This window comes from Etheostoma spectabile, chromosome 5 (genome assembly GCF_008692095.1).
Source record: "Etheostoma spectabile isolate EspeVRDwgs_2016 chromosome 5, UIUC_Espe_1.0, whole genome shotgun sequence".
Classification (NCBI taxonomy): Eukaryota; Metazoa; Chordata; class Actinopteri; order Perciformes; family Percidae; genus Etheostoma; species Etheostoma spectabile.
This window is the reverse complement of record NC_045737.1, coordinates 5157828-5177528: the sequence shown is the minus strand read 5'-3', so window position 1 is coordinate 5177528 and position 19701 is coordinate 5157828. Positions and strand designations below refer to the sequence as shown.

Below are 19701 nucleotides of genomic sequence, written 5' to 3'. Positions count from 1 at the left end.
ATCACATGGCAGTTGCTTCAATGCATTTAGGGGTGTGGTACTGGTCAAGACCATCTCCTGAACTCCAAACTGAATGTCAGAATGGGAAAGAAAGGCCAGACAGGCCTGTCTGAGTATTTCACAATCTGCTCAGTCACTGGGATTTTCCTGACAACCATTTCTAGGGTTAACAAAGAATGGTGTGAAAAGGGAAAAACATCCAGTATGCGGCAGTCCTGTGGGTGAAAATGCCTTGTTGATGCTAGAGATCAGAGGAGAATGGGCCGACTGATTCAAGCTGATAGAAGAGCAACTTTGACTGAAATAACCACTCGTTAAAACCGAGGTATGCAGCAAAGCATTTGTGAAGCCACAACACGCACAACCTTGAGGTGGATGGGCTACAATAGCAGAAGACCCTCCATGGTACCACTCATTTCCACTACAAATAGGAAAAAGAGGCTACAATTTGCAAAAATTAACAGTTGAAGACTGGAAAAATGTTGCCTGGTCTGATGAGTCTCAATTTCTGTTAAATTCAGATGGTAGAGTCAGAATTTGGCGTAAACAGAATGAGAACATGGATCCATCATGCCTTGTTACCACTGTGCAGGCTGGTGGTGGTGGTGTAATGGTGTGGGGGATGTTTTCTTGGCACATTTAAGCCCCTTAGTGCCAATTGGGCATTGTTTCTGACCATGTCCATCCCTTTATGGCCACCATGTACCCATCCTCTGATGGCTACACTTCCAGCAGGATAATGCCCATGTCACAAGCTCGAATCATTTCAAATTGGTTTCTTGAACATACAATGAGTTCACTGCACTAAAATAGTCCCCCCGTCACCAGATCTCAACCCAATAGAGTCTCTTGGGATGTGGTGGAACGGGAGCTTCGTGCCTGGTGTGCATCCCACAAATCTCCATCAACTGCAAGATGTTTCCTATCAATATGCCAACATTTCTAAAGAATGATTTCAGCACCTGTTGTCAATGCCACGTAGAATTAAGGCAGTTCTGAAGGCGAAAGGGGGTCAAACACAGAATTAGTATGGTGTTCCTAATAATCCTATAGGTGAGTGTAGATACTTGTGGTAGAGAGAATAGTTTAGAAAAGATGCAGGACTAATGCATTTTAGGTTTCTAAAGTTTCCAGGGCGGGGAGCTTAAGTTGGGTGGGTGGTGGTGTGTGAATGTTCGCGTTAAAAAAATATATAAACATAAAGGGATAGTCTGGAGTTTTTGAAGTGGGGTTGTATGAGGTACATAGTCAGTGTATTACCTAACGTAGATGGCGGTCAGCAGACCCCCAGTTTAAAGAAGCAGGCAGGAGTCCCGGCACTGAAGCTAAACAATGTTAAGCTTTGGACAGGGACAGCAACAAAACATATTTCAGCCAACTAAAAATAAATAGGCCACTTTTTATTTTACAATTGTGATTTAAGTTTTGTTATATTTACAAGGTTTTCACTGATTTGTCTTGGCGTCAGATAACATTTTTCCAATGGGGAACTGAAGCCGTTATTTATGCTATTTTAACAAAAACAGGAATTTTACTTTGGAGAACACAAGAGTTGCTGGTCCACAGTTGCCTTTATTGGTCAGTTAGTTTGATTTTGGTGAATCCAATCTAATCCTTTAAAACAGCAAAGTCACACAATAACAAACTAACTAATGGCGTTTTCCCATTAATGGAACCTGCTCGGCCGCTGTGCCCCGTCCTCCTTTTTCCATTGCAGATTAAGACCGCCTTATGCTTCAGTATCAGGAGTGACTTGTCGTCATAGCAGGAAAGTGTGTGTGTGTGTGTGTGTGGGGGGGGGGGGGGGGGGTGGGTGTGGGTGTGACAGACACACACACAGAACGTCGAAGGTGTGTTGCTGTTGATTCTCAATATGTGAGCATCAGCAGGAAGGCCAATTAGTTTCAAAAGAAGCTAAAGCTATTTAAACACTGCGGGTTTGTTCAGGACCCCCGTCTGTCGCTAGCAATGTCGCAGTGAATAGTAATGATTCTCTTCGACCAGTCAGTAGTCTGCAGGTTTTCACGTCACCTTTTGGTATCGCCTCAGCTCACTTGGAACCTCGACTGCGGTGGTACAAAATTACCTGTTAGCAGGAACCAGGTACTTTTTTTTGTAAGGGAAAACCAAAAAAAAGCGAGTAGAGTCAAGTAGGTATCTTGCAGTGGAAAAATGCCATAACCTGCTAGCAAACAAACTGGACTCGTCACCTGTTCCAACCGTACCTCTGCTCATCAGGGAAATTTGGTCTCTAAATATTTAATGACTTGTTTTTCTCTGTCTCTAAGCAGCCACTCTGTGCCATCTGTTTAGATGCCCAGTTAATTCATTATTTAAGACATCAACAGAAATCATATCAAGCCATGCTTGATTGGTCTCATTTTTGATGCTGCCATATGTTTGGGGTCTGGCTAGTGTTCTGGCATTGGATGTGAAATACAGCATGGGAGGCACTTGAGATTTCCTTATGTGTCACTTCTGTTTCTGCAGTTGTTACAGGTATCATTTTCAAATCAAAATTTGGTCAGCAGAAAGTTTTGTTTTTAAAATCAGAATGCTAAAAATACATTATGGTAGAATTTTTTTTTTGGCTTGACTGAATACAAATTTGAAAAGCACACATTCAAGAATATGTGAGCATTGCACTTACTGTCATGTAGTGCAACATCTTCAGAAATAATGATATGATACGTGCCACATTGATGATTTATTGTACTTGGATAAGTTTGGTTGCCATTTGCAGTCTGATGACATTTTGTTAATTGGGTTCTGCCATATTTCTTGTTTCCATCATGGCCAGTAGATGGCAGCAGTATACTTTTTAAACTTAGCTGAGCGTCTTTGCAGCACCTTTTTGGGAGGTCAATACAGACAGAATGAGACCTAGTTTGTGAGACAGTTAAACAAAGTAGGGCAGCAGAGTAGGGCTTTCTTGTTCCAGTTTGTATTTGTGATTATCAGTACATAATGCTTTCTTACATCTCGACCTTCTCTACTCCTGTCACTTTCTTACAGAAGTTAACCTCAGTCGTTGTGGGTTTCGAGGATCGTCACATATTGGAATTCCTTACAGCACTAAGGTACTGCCTTACCCCACTTACCCACACTTTTTATAAACTTGTATGTAAAATATAAAGCACCCCCTCCTTTTTTATTAGTCTAAACATTATCCACTACTGTGATCCCATTTGCAATAATCCTTCTTAGAAAAAAATCATTGTCCCAAGTCGTTCTTTCACATCAGGGGGTTTGGGCCATTTCCAGTTTTATTAGCTTAATTTCAGCAGCTGTCATTGTAAGATGTGGTTGTCACATGTAGCATTGCTTCTCTTTAACCTATGGAGACATAGTTGTCGATGTAACGGCAAAAAGGTCTGTTTTTGGCTGTCTGTAGTATGCTAAATAATTGATCTGTCTTGTCATTGGTTTTAAACTGCTTCTTTTTCTCCAGATGTTTGTTTTAATAAGTACTGTAATCTCTCATTTCTGTTTGACGTTACATTGCAGTTGTATGAGTAATATGTCGTTTTGATATTTTATTCAGGGGCCAGGTGTGCTCCATCCATATGACAGTGGCCATGTAGCCATGACCTACACTGGGCTGTGTTCGCTGCTAATACTGGGAGACGACCTGAGCCGGGTTAACAAACAGGCCTGTCTGGCTGGTCTCAGAGCACTGCAGCTGGAGGACGGCAGGTCAGTGTACTCACACACACCCACACACTCACACTCACTCTTATGCTGGCACTTCACTCTGACTCATTTATACCCGAGGTCATGTGAACACAAACAGTCTTAATGCAGACTGATATGAACTCACGTTGGATCCTACAATAGTAATTTCTTTGTCCACACACACTCAGACAGCCACACAAATCCATTGTGTATATCATGTCTGGCAGATAACGCCATCGTCAGACATTAATATATGAATTAACACTTTAGCAATTTCAGCTGACATGCTTTTGTTGGTTTGTGTTTTTCTATGATATGACTTAAAAGCTCACATTCTGAACATGGACATTCAGCTAATTTTCAACTTGTTCTGTAACTCCTGTCTTTGTGGTGTTCTGTGTCTTGCTTCCAGTTTCTACGCAGTGCCAGAAGGAAGTGAAAATGATATACGGTTTATCTACTGTGCAGCCAGTATCTGTTACATGCTGGATGACTGGTCAGGCATGGACATCCAGAAGGCCATTGAGTACATAAGGGGAAGTTTGGTGAGTAGTTCTTAAAAACGTAGAATGAGGCATTTAAAGGTGCAATATGTAATACTGACAGCTAGTGTTTAAGATAGTTACTGCAGTACAAACTCAAAATACTGGAGTGAGTTGTCACCTCTGCCCCCTCCTCCACAGACTCGAAGTTCACTTTGGTTGCCAGGCTGAGACCGCAGCATCCACAACAATGTTGCTAAACGCTTGTCTCACATAGCCAGACATTACACCACAGCACAGCGGAGTAGCTAACGTTAGATGCTGGTTACATTGACAGTCATAAAAGCCCATGCTCATGCTGAGCTCTGTACCCAACTGAAAGACACACTTCCACTTTAAAAAAAAAATATATATATATATATATATATATATATATATATTATGGCAACAATCGCTAAACACACTGCTAACTCTTCCCATTTTACAGCCCCCTCTCTTGGCTTAAAATGATTCACTGTTGTCAGCTATGGCCGCTGAAAAGGCCGCACATTGTACACAGCCGTGGCCCGCTTGCCTGGTCCTCTGGTAACGTTAGCAGTTAGCATGGTGGCGTTAGCCAGGACCAGCCGGGATCACTTTACTTGCTGTGTCTCCATTGTTTTTGCGAGTATGTACACAACTCAAGTACTATAGCTCTAGTTCAATGTGATTACACAAATGTTGAAATGACATAACATGCCGTCCCTAGTAGCCGTGTAAATTAACCTGAAGCTAATGCTTACCTGTTCAGGAGGAAATTAGCCAACTCTGCGTCCTTTTGGGCTCTAAACTGTCTTTCAAATACATCTCCAATATTTACCCGGGTTTGTTACGTCTCTGGTAATGCAACTATTAGAAAAATGTTGTTGATCCCGTTCGTTTGATTGCTGCTTTCACGGCTGTACTAACGTTACAGCTGTAGCGTGCTGGCTTTACGTTTTTACAGGTAAACAGTACATCTGGCAACCCGGCCTGGCTGCCAAACTGGGCAGTTGATAACAACACTCAGGCCAAAACAGAAATTCCGTCACGGAACGGAAATTACAAAAGGAGAAAATACTGTCATTAGCATTGTTGTCAGAAAAGCTAGTATTTCAACTTTGCATGTTTCTTTAATATCTGATGATGCATTGGGGTCACTTTTGGATTTATTACATTAAGTATATTACATATTGGACCTTTTAACTGTGAGGTGATGAAGACGTTTTTGGTACAACCTTTGTTTCTGCAGCATTCAAAGCAGTGCCTCTACACTTGAATGGGGAGAATAGGCCACCCATCTTCAGTAGGTGGCACTCTGCCTAGAAATATTTCATTTATAATAAGTGTGTGTGTGTGGTTGGGGGGGTTAAAAACAACATGTTCCAAGTTTATCATTTGGCACTTAAGAAATCATTTTGTCAGATTGTTGACTGACATTTACCTCAACCCTTTCTTTAGCCTCAGTGTTTATATTTCCCATCAGACATGGGTTTTGTGTGAGGTATTGTCTTCCTGCCCATCATCTCAGTCTCTTGTAAAATTCCAAAGTCCCCGTAGCGGATGGTGTCCTTCACCTCTAAACTTCTAAGCTTATTTTAAATTGAAGAAATTTAACACACGAGTATTTCATCACATAGTATCTCTGTTGTGCACAGGGCGTGTATGACTATCTGTTTCTTTCTCACACACCGACAGACAGAAAGAGCTCTGTTAATTAATTAACAGATAAGTGTGATTCTTGTCTGAAAGGTATATTTATCCACTGGTTACATGCTGGCGGGTGTGTTGAAAATTTTTTTTTTGCAATGCAAGTAAGCTGTTGGTGACTTTAAGTATAGAGAAGCAACCAGATTGCTGGTTTAATGTTAAAAGTCCCTGACCCGTAGTTCAGCTACTAGCTACACTGAATTTTCACATACATTTGTATGGCACCATGTGTCCATTTACTAACCTTATTGTTGTAGTCTGATCAGACCAATGACTGTCATGATGCCATCTGTTGAACTTGTGTTTTTATATAAGGAACCATACAATTGCTTTGAAACTTGTCATTTTCATGAGATATCATTTTTTCTTTTTATGAATAGGAATAACTTCAACCTAAAGGTCATGAAGCATGCTCATTTTAACTGCTCTGTTTCATAAATGTTGGTTTAGTCAGTGAAATAAAGGTTAAATCCAATTGGGACCATCACCATGTCTGGCTATCCCCAGACTCAATAGATTTGAGAGTGAGTATTGGTCTGGGGAGTCTGCGCTATATTTTCTTTGCACAAGAGGCGTGACCAACGGGCATAGTTCAAATGACTCTGTACATAATTGGAAAGTCCTTCAACCAATCAGACAATGAACTGGATGATGTACTTTGCAGAGCGAGCTTTTACCAGAGCCGGTCGGTAGTAAGGCAAACACATCCTTCTTTTGTAGGAATTGTTCCAGGGAAAGTTTCTGTTCCATTATAACCCTTGTGTTGTCTTCCTGTCAACCATGAAAAAAAAACTGTCTGTGGTTAAACCCGCCAATAGCGTGCAAGCGGATAAGCCAGTTTGTGATTGGTTCCCACAAAATTGTGAACTGAAGCAGGAGAATTAAACCTGTAGGTTTCCAGACCGAGCTGCAGGGCAAAGTCAAATCGCCGGAAGAGTGGTCACTCTGCCGGTGATGGGGTAGCCATCACCACTTCTTCTAGTTAAATGAAAGACTGATCAAATATGTGAGTTAAGCCTAAACAACGAAAGTGCACTCTAGCTGTTGGAAAAAAATATATAAAACTCAAATCCAAGGGTGCCCCAACAAACCTGTAGACACATGCTACTCCTTTTGGGTGGTAGCTACGCTCGAGGTACAGACTGGTGTAACAGACTCATATTCACATTCACGCACGAATGCATGCATTAACATGTATAGTGCATTTTAGTATTTTTGCCACCATTTTCTCATGAGAGAGAAGTTTTAAAAATAAAACTTGGTTTAATTGAATTATGGTAAATTTAGCAAGTTAGTAATTTATACAACAAGTGCCTGATTGCTAAATACAATAAAGAAGGAAATATAGAAATGCCAGCACTGCAAATTATTTGGCTCTTAAAAAAAAAAAGATAAAGAAGATTAAAATAACTTTTAAAAGTGTTAGATAATTTATCTTGTTTTAAGTGTTCAACTTTACACTGTAATCTTAAATCAAGCAAGCATGTCAAGTGAAAATATCTTGTTCCATGGACAGATAATTTCACTTGTTTGAGTACCCTCCGATTTAGTGTTTTTACACCCATCTCAACCCTCTTCTGACACTAATCTCTTTTCACGTTCACAGTAGCCTTTCATGACAGTTGAAATATTGCTTGTAATTAAATGGCTCTTCTTTGTCCCCTACACAGTCATACGACAATGGGTTTGGCCAGGGAGCTGGGCGAGAGTCACATGGTGAGTGTTGTCCTCTTGTAATGGTTTATACTTTTACAGATGTCAGAAATGTGAGTTTGAAAGCTGTATGCACATCGGTGGGTGGGGGGGGTACAAATGTACACACTTGGCAGCCCAGATTCAAACGTCAGATTTATGAGTATCATCAAGGTTCACATTGAATCCCGTTTGTGGGAGCATTGGTGGTGTCGTAGTAGAGGGCATGACAGAGGCTGATGGGAATAACTGGTTTAAAGGATTAGCCATTAAAATTAATCTCTGTAGCTACATTGTCCTCATTGTCCCCCCCCCACTCCCCCATCACACACACATATTTCCAAGCAATGCTTGGAGCTTAGCCATAGTCACTTTTTTGACATGTTAAAGGTAGCATTCTCTGTTCACTTTGTGACAGTCTGCGCACATCTATAGAAATAAAACTGCTTAAAGGGGCAGATCTTATTGCATCTTTGTTATTTCCCTCCTTGCGATAAATTCAACTTCTGTGATTACAGTCTTCATTGAGACTCCGCTCTCTTCTGCAAACCAGCCAACTCTCTAAGTGCTGATTACACAGTAGATAGTTACTCAGTAGAGATATACAGTAGATGCCCAATATCCATCCACCTTTTGACGTGTGTGTTTGTTCAGCACCAAGACCTCCCTCACTGTCTGCATTAAATTTGCACAGGCTCCTACACTGTTTTTATAAGTGATTTTGTTTGAGCCACTCTGTAGTTTAATATGTGAAACATGGTATTACAGAAACTGTGCCAGGGTAATAAATTAACTTTCCCCATGTTAATGTGTTCAGTGGTTGGCTTTTATCCCACTGCTTCCTCTATTTTTCAGACATTTTTTGAAGACCGAGTCCTTCTGTTTCCATTGAATGCACTTCAAAAACTCCCAATTGTTGGTTTCCATGAATAACATACTGTGGCCCTTGAGGGAAAATGGTTACATTCAGGTGTGAAAACTTGTCCCAAACCTATTCTTAGAGTAAATTGTCTTGGATTCCCCAGTTATGCTTGATTGAGATTTATGTTTACCCCCCTGATCGTCTGGTGCCTCCAGCAGATAGTGAGCTAGACATGTTTGATTAGAGGCCAATGTAAAACATTTGTAGATTTACACCCCTGAACCCCTCACTTCAGCCTGCCTTTTTTTTTATTTGTCTCCAACACACACACACACACACACACACACACACAAACACAGATAAGCAGCCAGAGATGGCAAGGATGTTTAGGGATGCGTTAAAGGCTTTGCGGTAATGAAAGCAGTTGACAGTTGGCTTGTATAAGTTGATGGATAGCTGCTTCTTGTGTCAGTATTGATAATAGCCTGCCATTAATTGATGTGCACACTCATGTTTGTATGACTCTAGCTGTAAAGACACTCTGCATGCATTCCCTGCCCAAAGAATTTATTCTATTCAACTAAAAAGGTTTAAATTATTTTGCAGAGAAGTATGAAATGCAGCCATGAGGTAGCTCCACATTGTGATAACTCCCCACGTAAGGTAGAAAGAGTGAGCTGCATGCTATCAAATATTTGGCAGTAAAAGAGCCCGCACGCAGACAAGCCCTCTGTTTTTACCTCAGTGCCTTGTAATCATCTATTTGTCTGTCATCAAAACATGTCAGGGTGAAATGCATTTCAATTTAAATACATTGTCAAAAATCAGTAGTCTCCATTTAACTGGATTCATTTGTTCATCCGCCGTCTGTGTGCCCAGGTGGCTGGACGTACTGCGCCATAGCGTCTCTGTGTCTGATGGGTCGGCTGGAGGAGGCGCTAAGTCAGCGGGAGCTGGACAGGATCCGGCGCTGGTGTATCATGAGGCAGCAGAGCGGCTTCCAAGGGCGGCCCAACAAACCTGTAGACACATGCTACTCCTTTTGGGTGGGAGCTACGCTCGAGGTACAGACTGGTGTAACAGACTCATATTCACATACACACAATCTGGCATGCATTAACATGTATAGTGCATTTAAGTATTTTTGCCACCATTTTCTCATGAGAGAGAAGTTTTAAAAAGTGTAGCGGCATGCACTAAATACCATGGGACATTTTTTTTTAAATGGCACCGTATATACTTGCACTGTTGGAACAACTGGGTTAATCCCCCACACCCACATACACAAAACCCCAAAAGAACGTGTGAGCAAACCTTTTAGCATGTGGGTCATAACTATGCCAGAGGTACTTGCATACGTGCACGTACATGGTCCAGAAAACTGAGGAAAACTGCAACTAGCTATGAGTAAGCCAGGGATACAGCCACACATGCACATAAGCAAACACAATGCATGAAAACCGTGAATTTCTGGGTCAAAACTTTGCCAGAGGGACAACTGCATGTGTTTTCTCCACTAGTATCTATATAGATGGAGATTGCAATAATCTACAGTACCTTTTTGTGAAATTAATTGCAATGGCATGAGCATTAACTCACTCTCTAAACACAACAAGCTCCACATCTTTGTAATTGAAAACTTATTTTAAATTGTAGAAACAACCAGTTGAAAATAAGAATCAACTCTGAATTATATTGTTTAGGTTTTATGTTTGCTTTTGCTTCCAAATGTCATGGTGAAGCCTCTCTCTCCTTCCTCTCCTTTCCTCTCACACTCTTCCCCCACCCATTCTCACTCTCCTATCCCAGCTATTAGATGTGTTCCAGTATACGAACTTTGACAAGAACAGAAGCTTCATCCTGTCCACACAGGATCGGTTGGTAGGGGGATTTGCCAAGTGGCCGGACAGCCATCCAGGTGAATGATTTGACTCGGTTGTTTCAGGAACATCTGCCCGTCATCAGAGTGCAAATAAAAAAGCACGAGGGGAAAACCAATTTCATAATACTGCCATGGTTGCTTATATGGTATTATAAGGAGGAGTGACACAAAACTCATGTACTTTATACTGCCTTAAAGGCAGAAGCAGTGCAGTGGTGGGTGGGACTGAATGGCATGTTTAATGTTTTTGTGGTGGAAACGCAAATAGACTATGTAGAAGTTGCTGTTTGACATATTGTTGCAGTTTATTTTCCAGTAGGTTCAAAGATTATGCATCAAGGACAAAAAGATGTTGGACTTGAGCAGTTTCGATGTCCTTTGTTTTGTCTTTCAGCTGAAAAGTTTGTACCCTGGCCTCCACAGGTGCAGATAGGTCAGGGTGGAGTTGTGGTTGGCAGTTTTTACTTGAGATCAATGGAAACATTCTTGTAATCCTAAACTTCAATGGTGCACATGTTTGTGTGTGTGTGTTCTTGCTGGCCCTTGTAATGTGTAATTGATGAGGCGATTGTTCATAGATAGCCCGAGGACATGGAAGATCCAGTTCCTCACATTACAGGAACAAGGCAGGGAAGATAGGCTGGAAGAAACAATGAGGCGAAACAGACCCTCTATTGACAAAACCAAAACAAAAGTTTTAGGAAATTAAAGGGACTCTTTTGTAGCATGGTTACAGATAGCATTGGACTTTCATGTACTTTAAACAGTGCAGTCATCATGCATGGCTACTGATGTACAGGATTTCTTCCGGGAACAATGACATAGAACAAAAGAAAGCACTGTGTATTTGTCAAGCAGATCTGGACCAAATATAGCTAAATGTAGTTTGAACTGTTGACACAACCTGCTTATGTTCAGATTCGCTCTTTAAGAAGGAATTAGGTCATGATCATCTGTTTCAAATGTTTGGAACAGTTGGTTTTATGTCAAATTTCAGCCAAAATTGATTGAAGTGATTCTCAGTAAAAGCATCTGTTGTCGTGAACCACAGCTCTGTTCATCGCCCAAGTGATGGACCACAGATCTAAATATCCTAAGAATGTGCTGTTGCCATTGCCTTTGTAAAAACTCATGTATTGATTAGTTTGAAAGGTTTCTATGTTGAAAATCCATTCTCCAATTTTGCAGTATGATTCACAGTATGTGATACCACATGCACAACTTGCTCCTCTGATTTGGCAGCTCATTTCTTGCCCGAATTAACAGATTCGCCAAAACAACATGGAGTAAAGCCTAGTCTTTGCTGTATCCGGGTATCTCCACCTTGATAACCCTAACAGCAGATAAGGCAGGAGGCAGCTGTTTTTAGCAAAAGCACTCTAAAAACCCACTTTTACACTAACAGTGTAAAGTGTAAGGTACAAACTCAGAACAGCAGGAATCACATAGAAGTACATTAACGTGTGTGTGTGTGTGTGTGTGTGTGTAGTGTGTGTTGTTGGTGTTGTTTGGTTGTGTGTGGTGGGTGGGGTGGGGGTGGTGGGGGTGGTGGGTGGGGGTGGGTGGGGGTGGTGTGTTGGTGTGTGGTGGGGTGGGGGTGTCTGTTCTGTGTGGGTGTGTGTACAATTGCCCTTTATCACAATTTGTGGTATGTACAAATATATTACCTTATCAATTAAACCTTGGACACAGACATTGTTTTGGGTGGCAGTACTCAGTTTGTAGGGTTTGGAACCAGGAGTTGCTGGTTCAAGTCCCCATATGGACCAAAGTACGGTGATGGACTAGTAGCTGAAGGTTTCCGGTTTGCCTCCTTGAGCAAGGCACCAAACCCCCCAACTGCTCGGTGTTCCTGTCCATCAACAGCTGCACCCCCCACCCCCCCCCCCCCCCACACACACACACACACACACACTCTGACATCTTTTAATTAGTGCATGTATAGGTAATGAACATGTGTGTAATTCAGGCCTGTTTGTAATGTGTATTCTAACAGAGTGAAAAACACTGTAATTTCCCCTTCAGGATTAATAAAGTCTTTATTATTATTATTATTATTATTATTATTATTATTTATATTATTGTTATTATTATTAATTTATTAATTTATTTTTCTTATTCTTCTTTACGACCTTAATTCAAGTCCACATGAATCCCGATTGATGCAGCTAATGGTGCTTTGATTGATTCTGATGTCTGTGTCCAATCATCTGTCATTTAATTATAATTCAATTACTGGTCCATTTACTGGCCTGTGCTGCTTTTACTCTGGTCCCAGGGGAGGGAAAGGGCCATGGAGCCAACCTATATGCATTATTTATATCCTCTTAAAGGAGTAGTGCAACAAAAACCATGCTTCTGCATAATGGGGGTTTTTATATTGGAAATAAGATTTTGTGGATTCAGTAATGGAGAGTGAGATGACAAACACTGTTGCCTTCATAGCTCTGATCAAGTCTACGGACCTGTCACATGCAGGTGCTTCTGCTGCCAGACACGTTACCATCACTGACCTAGTTTCTTTCTCTTCTCTTCCTTTCTTTCACTCTTTCGCCCCTCACAATGTTACCCATTTCTTCACTCTCCCCCTTTCTTTTCCACCAGACCCTCTCCATGCCTACTTAGGGCTGTGTGGTTTGTCTCTGATCGGAGAGCCCAGTCTGAGGAAGGTCCACCCAGCTCTTAACATCACCCAGAGAGCCTTTCAGCACGTCCAGCAGCTGCAGCAGACTTGGAGGGACAGCACTGGCAGCTGTAGCAGACAGCATTGAAAGCAGGATGTTCCACAGCTCTGTCTCTGAACAGGTTCAGTAATCCGGAATATCTAACAGTAGTCAGTCAAAGGCGACTGGAATTTTGCTCTGTGTCTTGAAGACGTTTGGCCACTCATGTGAGAGGCCTCCTCATTTCAGAAATCAGGAAGGTATTGAAGAGCCCAGTTACATGTTAGTAACTTTGGGGAGCTTATTTGAAGTCCATCAAGACTGACTTTTCTGTTAAGCAAAATACACCACACTTCTTTTTTTGCTGCCTTTTGATTATTAGACCGTTGTAAATAACAATGTGCATTGTAGTTTGTGGAGAAAGTGATGTGCCAGAAAGTCAAATGTGGGTCACTGGAGACTCAAAGAAATTCCAGATGCCTCAATTTTGCAATCTTTTTCATGATGCAGTTTTGGAAGCTTCTTGCTCCTCGTCATAGTCAACAACACAATATGCTGTAAACCTTCCTAGCCAAGGGTGAACTGACTGACTTCACATGGACATAAGAAACATCCTCAAAGTTAATTGTATTCACTGAGACCCTGTGGAGGGCATGGGGAACATCTAACTTGTGTCTTCAAATGGTTATGGAGTAACGGGTGGCTTCAGCAGCTGACAGTTATTAGTGGGCTGAATAAAGTCCTGGTATAAAAGGAAAATTTAGCAAATAGGTTCCTTATTTATGTTCACAAACCAGTATAATAACCAGTGGTAATTGTAGGGGTGTAATATGAAGATTGTAAAGACAAAATTGGATGTTTCATTTAGACAGTATTTTTTTGCCTCTCTGCTCCTCAAACATCTTCGTCCTCACGTTGCTTTTGAAGCTCATCAACGCCTCAAGCTCTCCAGTCCCAAAGGTGATAGCAGCCTTGCGGGTAAACTCTCCCATGTTTCTTCCATCAGGTTCAACGTACAGGCTTTTTTCTGTGTTTGAGAGATTTTAATAATGATAGAACTGCTGGGGTGAAATGCATGGAAAAGGCAGCATAGACCCAGCAACCACCCCAAGGACCAACTTTATGACTGGAGGAAAAAATCTAAAACTCGTTGAAAGACGATTAAATAAATAATCGTTTTGCTACAGGCCTTTTGATTTCAGATCACAGATAATATAATTTAGTGTTCACATCTCTCCCGAGGCTAAAAGAAAAAAAAAAAAGATTGGTCTTCTTTAGGGAATTTGCTTTAAAATAAAAATAAAAAACAAGGTAGTAGCTGTCAATTTTAGCAGCAGATCCCATCCCGACATCCCCTGACTTCTAACCCTGGACTGATCTGAGCTACCCTTCTTCCCCAGCTCCCATACTCCCTGCAAGGCACCGGCCAGGCTGAAATCAATAGGAGAAAGATGAGACAGTGGCCTCAAACTTGGGGAAATGTATTCTTGTGAACAGCACTGGGAATTGACATGTTATTTTCAGAACAGAAAGGACGCAGGACAAAAAACAAATAATGCCCATGAGCAGAATGTGCCACAGAGAGTCAAGTTGCAGAAACAACAGCCAACACATCACATGTCTTTGAGCCCCTTGCAGCTCACACAAGCGACCTTCCAGCCTTCATGCTCCTGAGCTGAGCTAAAAATTAGGCAATAAAATTCAGAATTGAGCTCAACTTGTTCCTTTTGCCTTCCCATCACATCAATGAACGAAGCCACACCTTTTCATTGTAAGACCACTGATACAGCACATGCCTGCTCCCTGAAAGTAGGCGAGTGAGGAGACGACGGTGTCGCAGTAGGTCAGAATTACAGTGGCCTGTCCGCAATATGTTCTGCGGGAGGCTACTGTGCGTAGCACCATTTCTAATATGAAAATATAATATCGCCTCTGTGGTTTGAAGCTGTACTTGGCCTCGTCTCGGTTCCCGCCAAGTTGCCCTCTTTTTCAGACTTAGAAATAGAGCAGGCAGACAGAAGAAAGGAGATAGGAAGAGAGGTGAATAAATAAATGATTTGACCCATCTATTATTAAAAGTGAACTGTCAGAGGCTGGAATCACCTCTCTGAACCCCGACCAAACCCCCAGTGTTATATAGCCTTATTTTGGTGCAAAATCAATTTCTTTTTAGGTTTTGTTACTGTTTTGCCTAAGACAATAGGCTTTGCTATGGTTACTCTTGGCGATTTATGTCCTGTCATCTTTATTTTTTTTAAACACACTTTTGTTTGTTACCATAAAATATTTGGTAAGCTATGTCTTTCATTGTCACTGCTGAATTAAGCCTCAGATACAAATACTGTTATAAAACAAGCTCAATAAAATTTGCTTTTACGTTTTTCACTATGTAATATTCTGCTATCAATCTATTTTTTTTTTTAACCTTGTTTAGCCCTGTATCAAAAATGCACAGAAAGAGAACAATCGTGTCTACCATGCATCTTCTCAAGTGACTTTTACTAATTTGCCCTTCTTTGGCTGGGTTCTGTCCGTAGTGTACATAGGCCAAGTCACATGGAAAAACCACACTCCCAAACTCTGACATGTGCCTCACGTAGCATTGTTCACCGCTCTCTGAATGCTCTCTTCCTTTTTCTGACGTTGCTATACAGTATGTACAGCATGCTTAAATTGGGGGGTGCAGGGAAGGTGTATCCTAAATCCTACTAAACATTCAGGAATTGAAACACCTACTCTGTAAAAAATGATTCCTCCTCCCATTTTGTGGAGTTCATTTATCTAATCAGACATCAGCTGACTAGTAGAAATCGCTTTACGAGAATCTGACTTTGTCCCTTCACCTCTGATCAATAATGTATTTCTAGAAGGAGGGGAGAATTCATTGAGACAGAACCCATAAATGCTAACTCGACTTTTAAAAAGGATGAAAGATTGGATGGATGGATTTGCCACTTAGTGCATCTCAGCAGTTGTTATATTATGTGTCCTTTTTTGCTGCATCATGCTGCAGTCGATTCTCTCAGTCCCGCAGCATGTAAAGAGGGGGCCGAGGCTTTGCGCTTTTAAGATGGCTGCAGCGATTGGATCATCGTGAGATGTGGAAAGATTGTGAAAGTCATTTAAGATGCAGCCAAAATGCCACACATGGTCAACCATGAACCCTTGCTTTATCATCAACTAATACATACATTACATACTGTAATAATAAATAACAAATGGAATATGGAATTTATTTTTTCTATGCTTTGTAGACATTGAGTGTAGATAAATCTGTAAATGTCTTAAAATATTTGACTTTTATTGTGCAGTTGCTCAAGATGAAAAAAAATGTTTACAGCTACATCAGTGAGACCGAGGAATCGGATATGCAAATGTTGATGTGTGATGTATCAGCTTTGAATTGGAAGACAGAAATGTGGATTCTAGCTTGGCGGTGCATACTGTATTTATGTTGAATAAAAACACGTACTAACTTTTACAGCTGGTTTCAGTGTGAGATCTCAGGATTGCTTTTGGATAAAAACTTAAAGTCCAAGGAGTTTAATTCCCTCTGGAGCATAATGTGGTACGTAATGTCATGTCAATTTGTCCCAATTAGTTTGTGATGTGTTGTGCAAAGTTGATATTTTGTCTTGGACAGGGTGCTAGGAGACACTTTATCAAGTATCCAGTTGGTCCAAAGAAAACTATTAGTCATTTGATATCTCAAAATATCTTATTAGAAATGGAAAATGTGTCCTGATGGTGGCTCTAGGAGGAAACGTCATTGCGTCAGCAAAAAAACATGATGGATTGCCTTGGGCCAATGAGAATTCACAGAAATGTTATTGGGAACCTCACCATTAGGTTTTGGGATGCCTTGTCATGTACCAGAGTGTTGATGAAGGAGTAATAGTGGCCACCATGATCGGGTCACCAAAATCATTAAAGAACCCTCACAATCAAAACCAAATCTCAATCCAGATCTGCGCCACAAAAGTAAAATCACTTCAAAGTATTTTTATTGAAATCTTGCATTTTTATCTATTCTGCAAAAACAATGGGACCAAAACTCCTCATGCTTATCAACCTCTGAGTACCATCACTACTACTATTTGTCTTCCCTATTTGGCCCGTAGTTATCGAGTTTTCTTACTCTGTACATAAGTGTTGGCTTAACCAAAACAGGGCCGCTTGCTGCAAGAATATAACTATTTGTAGACAATCTGATATGATCTTGGTTTGCTATCAAAGTTTGCATCTTGCATCCCACTGGCATAATGAAAAAAGAAGACATTTAAAATATCCCTATTACTCAGTTGACCCACAAGATTTTGATCAATGTTTGACCCAATACTGGTTCTTTTAGAATAACTGTTTCCGATCCCTGTAGTTATTTATTAGCCTGGAGTTATAACTATTCAGAGCAAGAGGTTTTACATTCTGATGAAAGGTAGACTAAAATGAGATATTACATCCATCTCATTATGCCTCATCTCAAAAAACCGCATTTCTTTTAAGCTTAATGGGGTTTCCCATGGCCATTTAAGAATTAAGTAGAGTACGGAGGAGTAGTTTCTTTCCTTCAGGAGAAAGGAAAAGATGGGTGTTGTATGATTACCTACAGCAGCTGAGTTTAAAAGACCAAGTTCTTATTTCCATTCCCGGTAGACTGGTTGGATGACTCACAACTGCTCTATTTTTAACTTCAAAGACAACAACTGGGCCTCAGTTGCCTTATATTTTGCATCCTATTGCAAATAGGATTTTTTTCTGTTCTTTGCTAGGTCAGTGACTAAGACATAATTAAAAACGTTGGGGGAAGGGGAGTTACACTGGATACAGAACACGCATGCAAACATTTAGAGTCCCACTTGGGAGCTGCATAACACAGTCACAGACTTCACCCGTTGGCACTGATGAAGTCATTTGATCCAGACAAATGTGGCCTAGTGGCACTTAGATATCCGATCTGAATGTAGAGGTTAATACAAATTGAAACAGCACTTGATCACTCATTTTATCACAGGGTTTAGAAAGCAATTTAAAAAAAGAACAAAAAAAAGGTTTGAAATGTATTATCTTCCACTGTGAATACAGCCCAACCCAGATTACTGGTTGGAGATGCTCCCCTGACAGTCAGTTGCAGCTGTAGTTTGGGTGGGGTTGTATGGTCCCCTGTTCAACAGACATCCTATACCTTTGTGGCCCCAGACTTTCCTATGAGACGTGTAACCTTAGTTACCACCAAGTAGGAGAGGCTGAGTGGAAGAAAGCTCAAGTTAAAATCTGGTTTGGTAAACTTTCATCCATTGCAGAGAAAACTGACACCAACATTGTCCCGTTGATTTATTTGTGGAGCACAAACCAAGGGGACTTGATGTTTCCATACTCTATTGTTTTTTGTTTCTTGAATGGAGCTGTTACCACCACACACATGTATACAATGTGTCTATCGCTTTGCATCATGAAATTGGAATGACTCATTTTTAATCATCCACAAGCCCTTGGGTGGACGTATATGTGCTTATATAACCGCTTGCTTTCTCTAGTTATTTAACTTGAATCAATTCTTAGAAAAACAGAAATCAATACATTTGATTGATTATTCCGTCATGTGGAGGGCGCTGAAGCTCAGTTATATGGCTTTTCATGGGGCAGTAAAGTAAGCGTCATCCCGACACGTATTACTCATTACCCCTGCACTCATATTTGCCCCAAGAGTCTATTGAAATGGTCATAAAAGATATGGATAAAGCCACAGATGCTGCACTTAACCAGCGAGCCATGTGGTAAAACTTAATGATGAGGCACCTTTTATACTGTGATTATTAGTTGCAAGCCTTTATAAATGGTTAACCGTTCATTTATGAATGCTTATAGATCAGTTATAAGACGTTAACAAGGAAAAGCTTGAAAATGACATTTGGTCCAGACATTCATGGTCTTCAGAGATAACTCCTAACATTGGGGATCCCCTGATTTTTCCTGTAGTTCCACCATGAGGATCACATTTGGTTTTTGGAGTGACTATTGGATGTATTCCAATGAAATTTGGTGCAGACATTCATGTTCCTCTCAGGCTAAATTGTAACTTTGATAATCCCTTAATTTTTATCTAGCGCCGTCATCAGGTCAAACCATTGATTTGTCCAATATTTGGGTTATGAGCAAATGCCTGCATTCCCAGTGGCCTCAGCTGTGTGTAAGGTAAGATTAGTACATGTTAACTTGCCACACGCTAACTGAAGATGGCAAACATGGTAAACATTAGCATAGTAGCATTGTCATTGTGAGCACACCCTAACATACAACTACAATAGCATGTGGAGCAAATCCAAGGATAGGGTTTTGCTTTTAGCTCAAAGCACCTCATAAGTAGAGCCTCACAAAGCTGCCAGGATTTAGACACAACCTGGCAACCCAAAAAGTTGTTCTAAATGACTGATCTATGAAGCATAAGAAAATTAATTAAAGCCCTTAGTTACAATTTAGAACACTTTTTCTAAGTGATGCCTTAAGGTAGTAATGTTCATTTTATAGATGTCTGTCTCACCATAGTGATGACAGCGTTTCCACAAATTTTTTTATGTTGCTCCACTGCAGTCAACAATGGTTTTCTCAGTGATTTTGGAAACAGTAGCCCGTTAGTAGATTATACTTATTAATTTTGTCATGCACCGTTTGTTCCGTCAGGGCAATCTGCCCGTTTGTCCTCATCCACATGCTCGATGG

The 19701-nt window shown here is 40.8% G+C and overlaps 1 protein-coding gene across 1 annotated transcript in view; it reads left to right on the top strand.

Annotated features, from left to right (window-relative positions):
• The window catches only part of pggt1b (protein geranylgeranyltransferase type I, beta subunit), a 17611-nt gene extending 2387 nt beyond the window's left edge, over positions 1–15224 (top strand). The window contains exons 3-9 of the mRNA XM_032515220.1: positions 3016–3080; positions 3545–3696; positions 4088–4220; positions 7556–7601; positions 9319–9503; positions 10249–10357; positions 12926–15224. Coding sequence (XP_032371111.1) covers positions 3016–3080; positions 3545–3696; positions 4088–4220; positions 7556–7601; positions 9319–9503; positions 10249–10357; positions 12926–13092 — 857 coding nt within the window. The 3' untranslated portion in view covers positions 13093–15224. The remainder of the gene's footprint in view (positions 1–3015; positions 3081–3544; positions 3697–4087; positions 4221–7555; positions 7602–9318; positions 9504–10248; positions 10358–12925) is intronic.
• The last annotated feature ends 4477 nt before the right edge of the window (positions 15225–19701 follow it).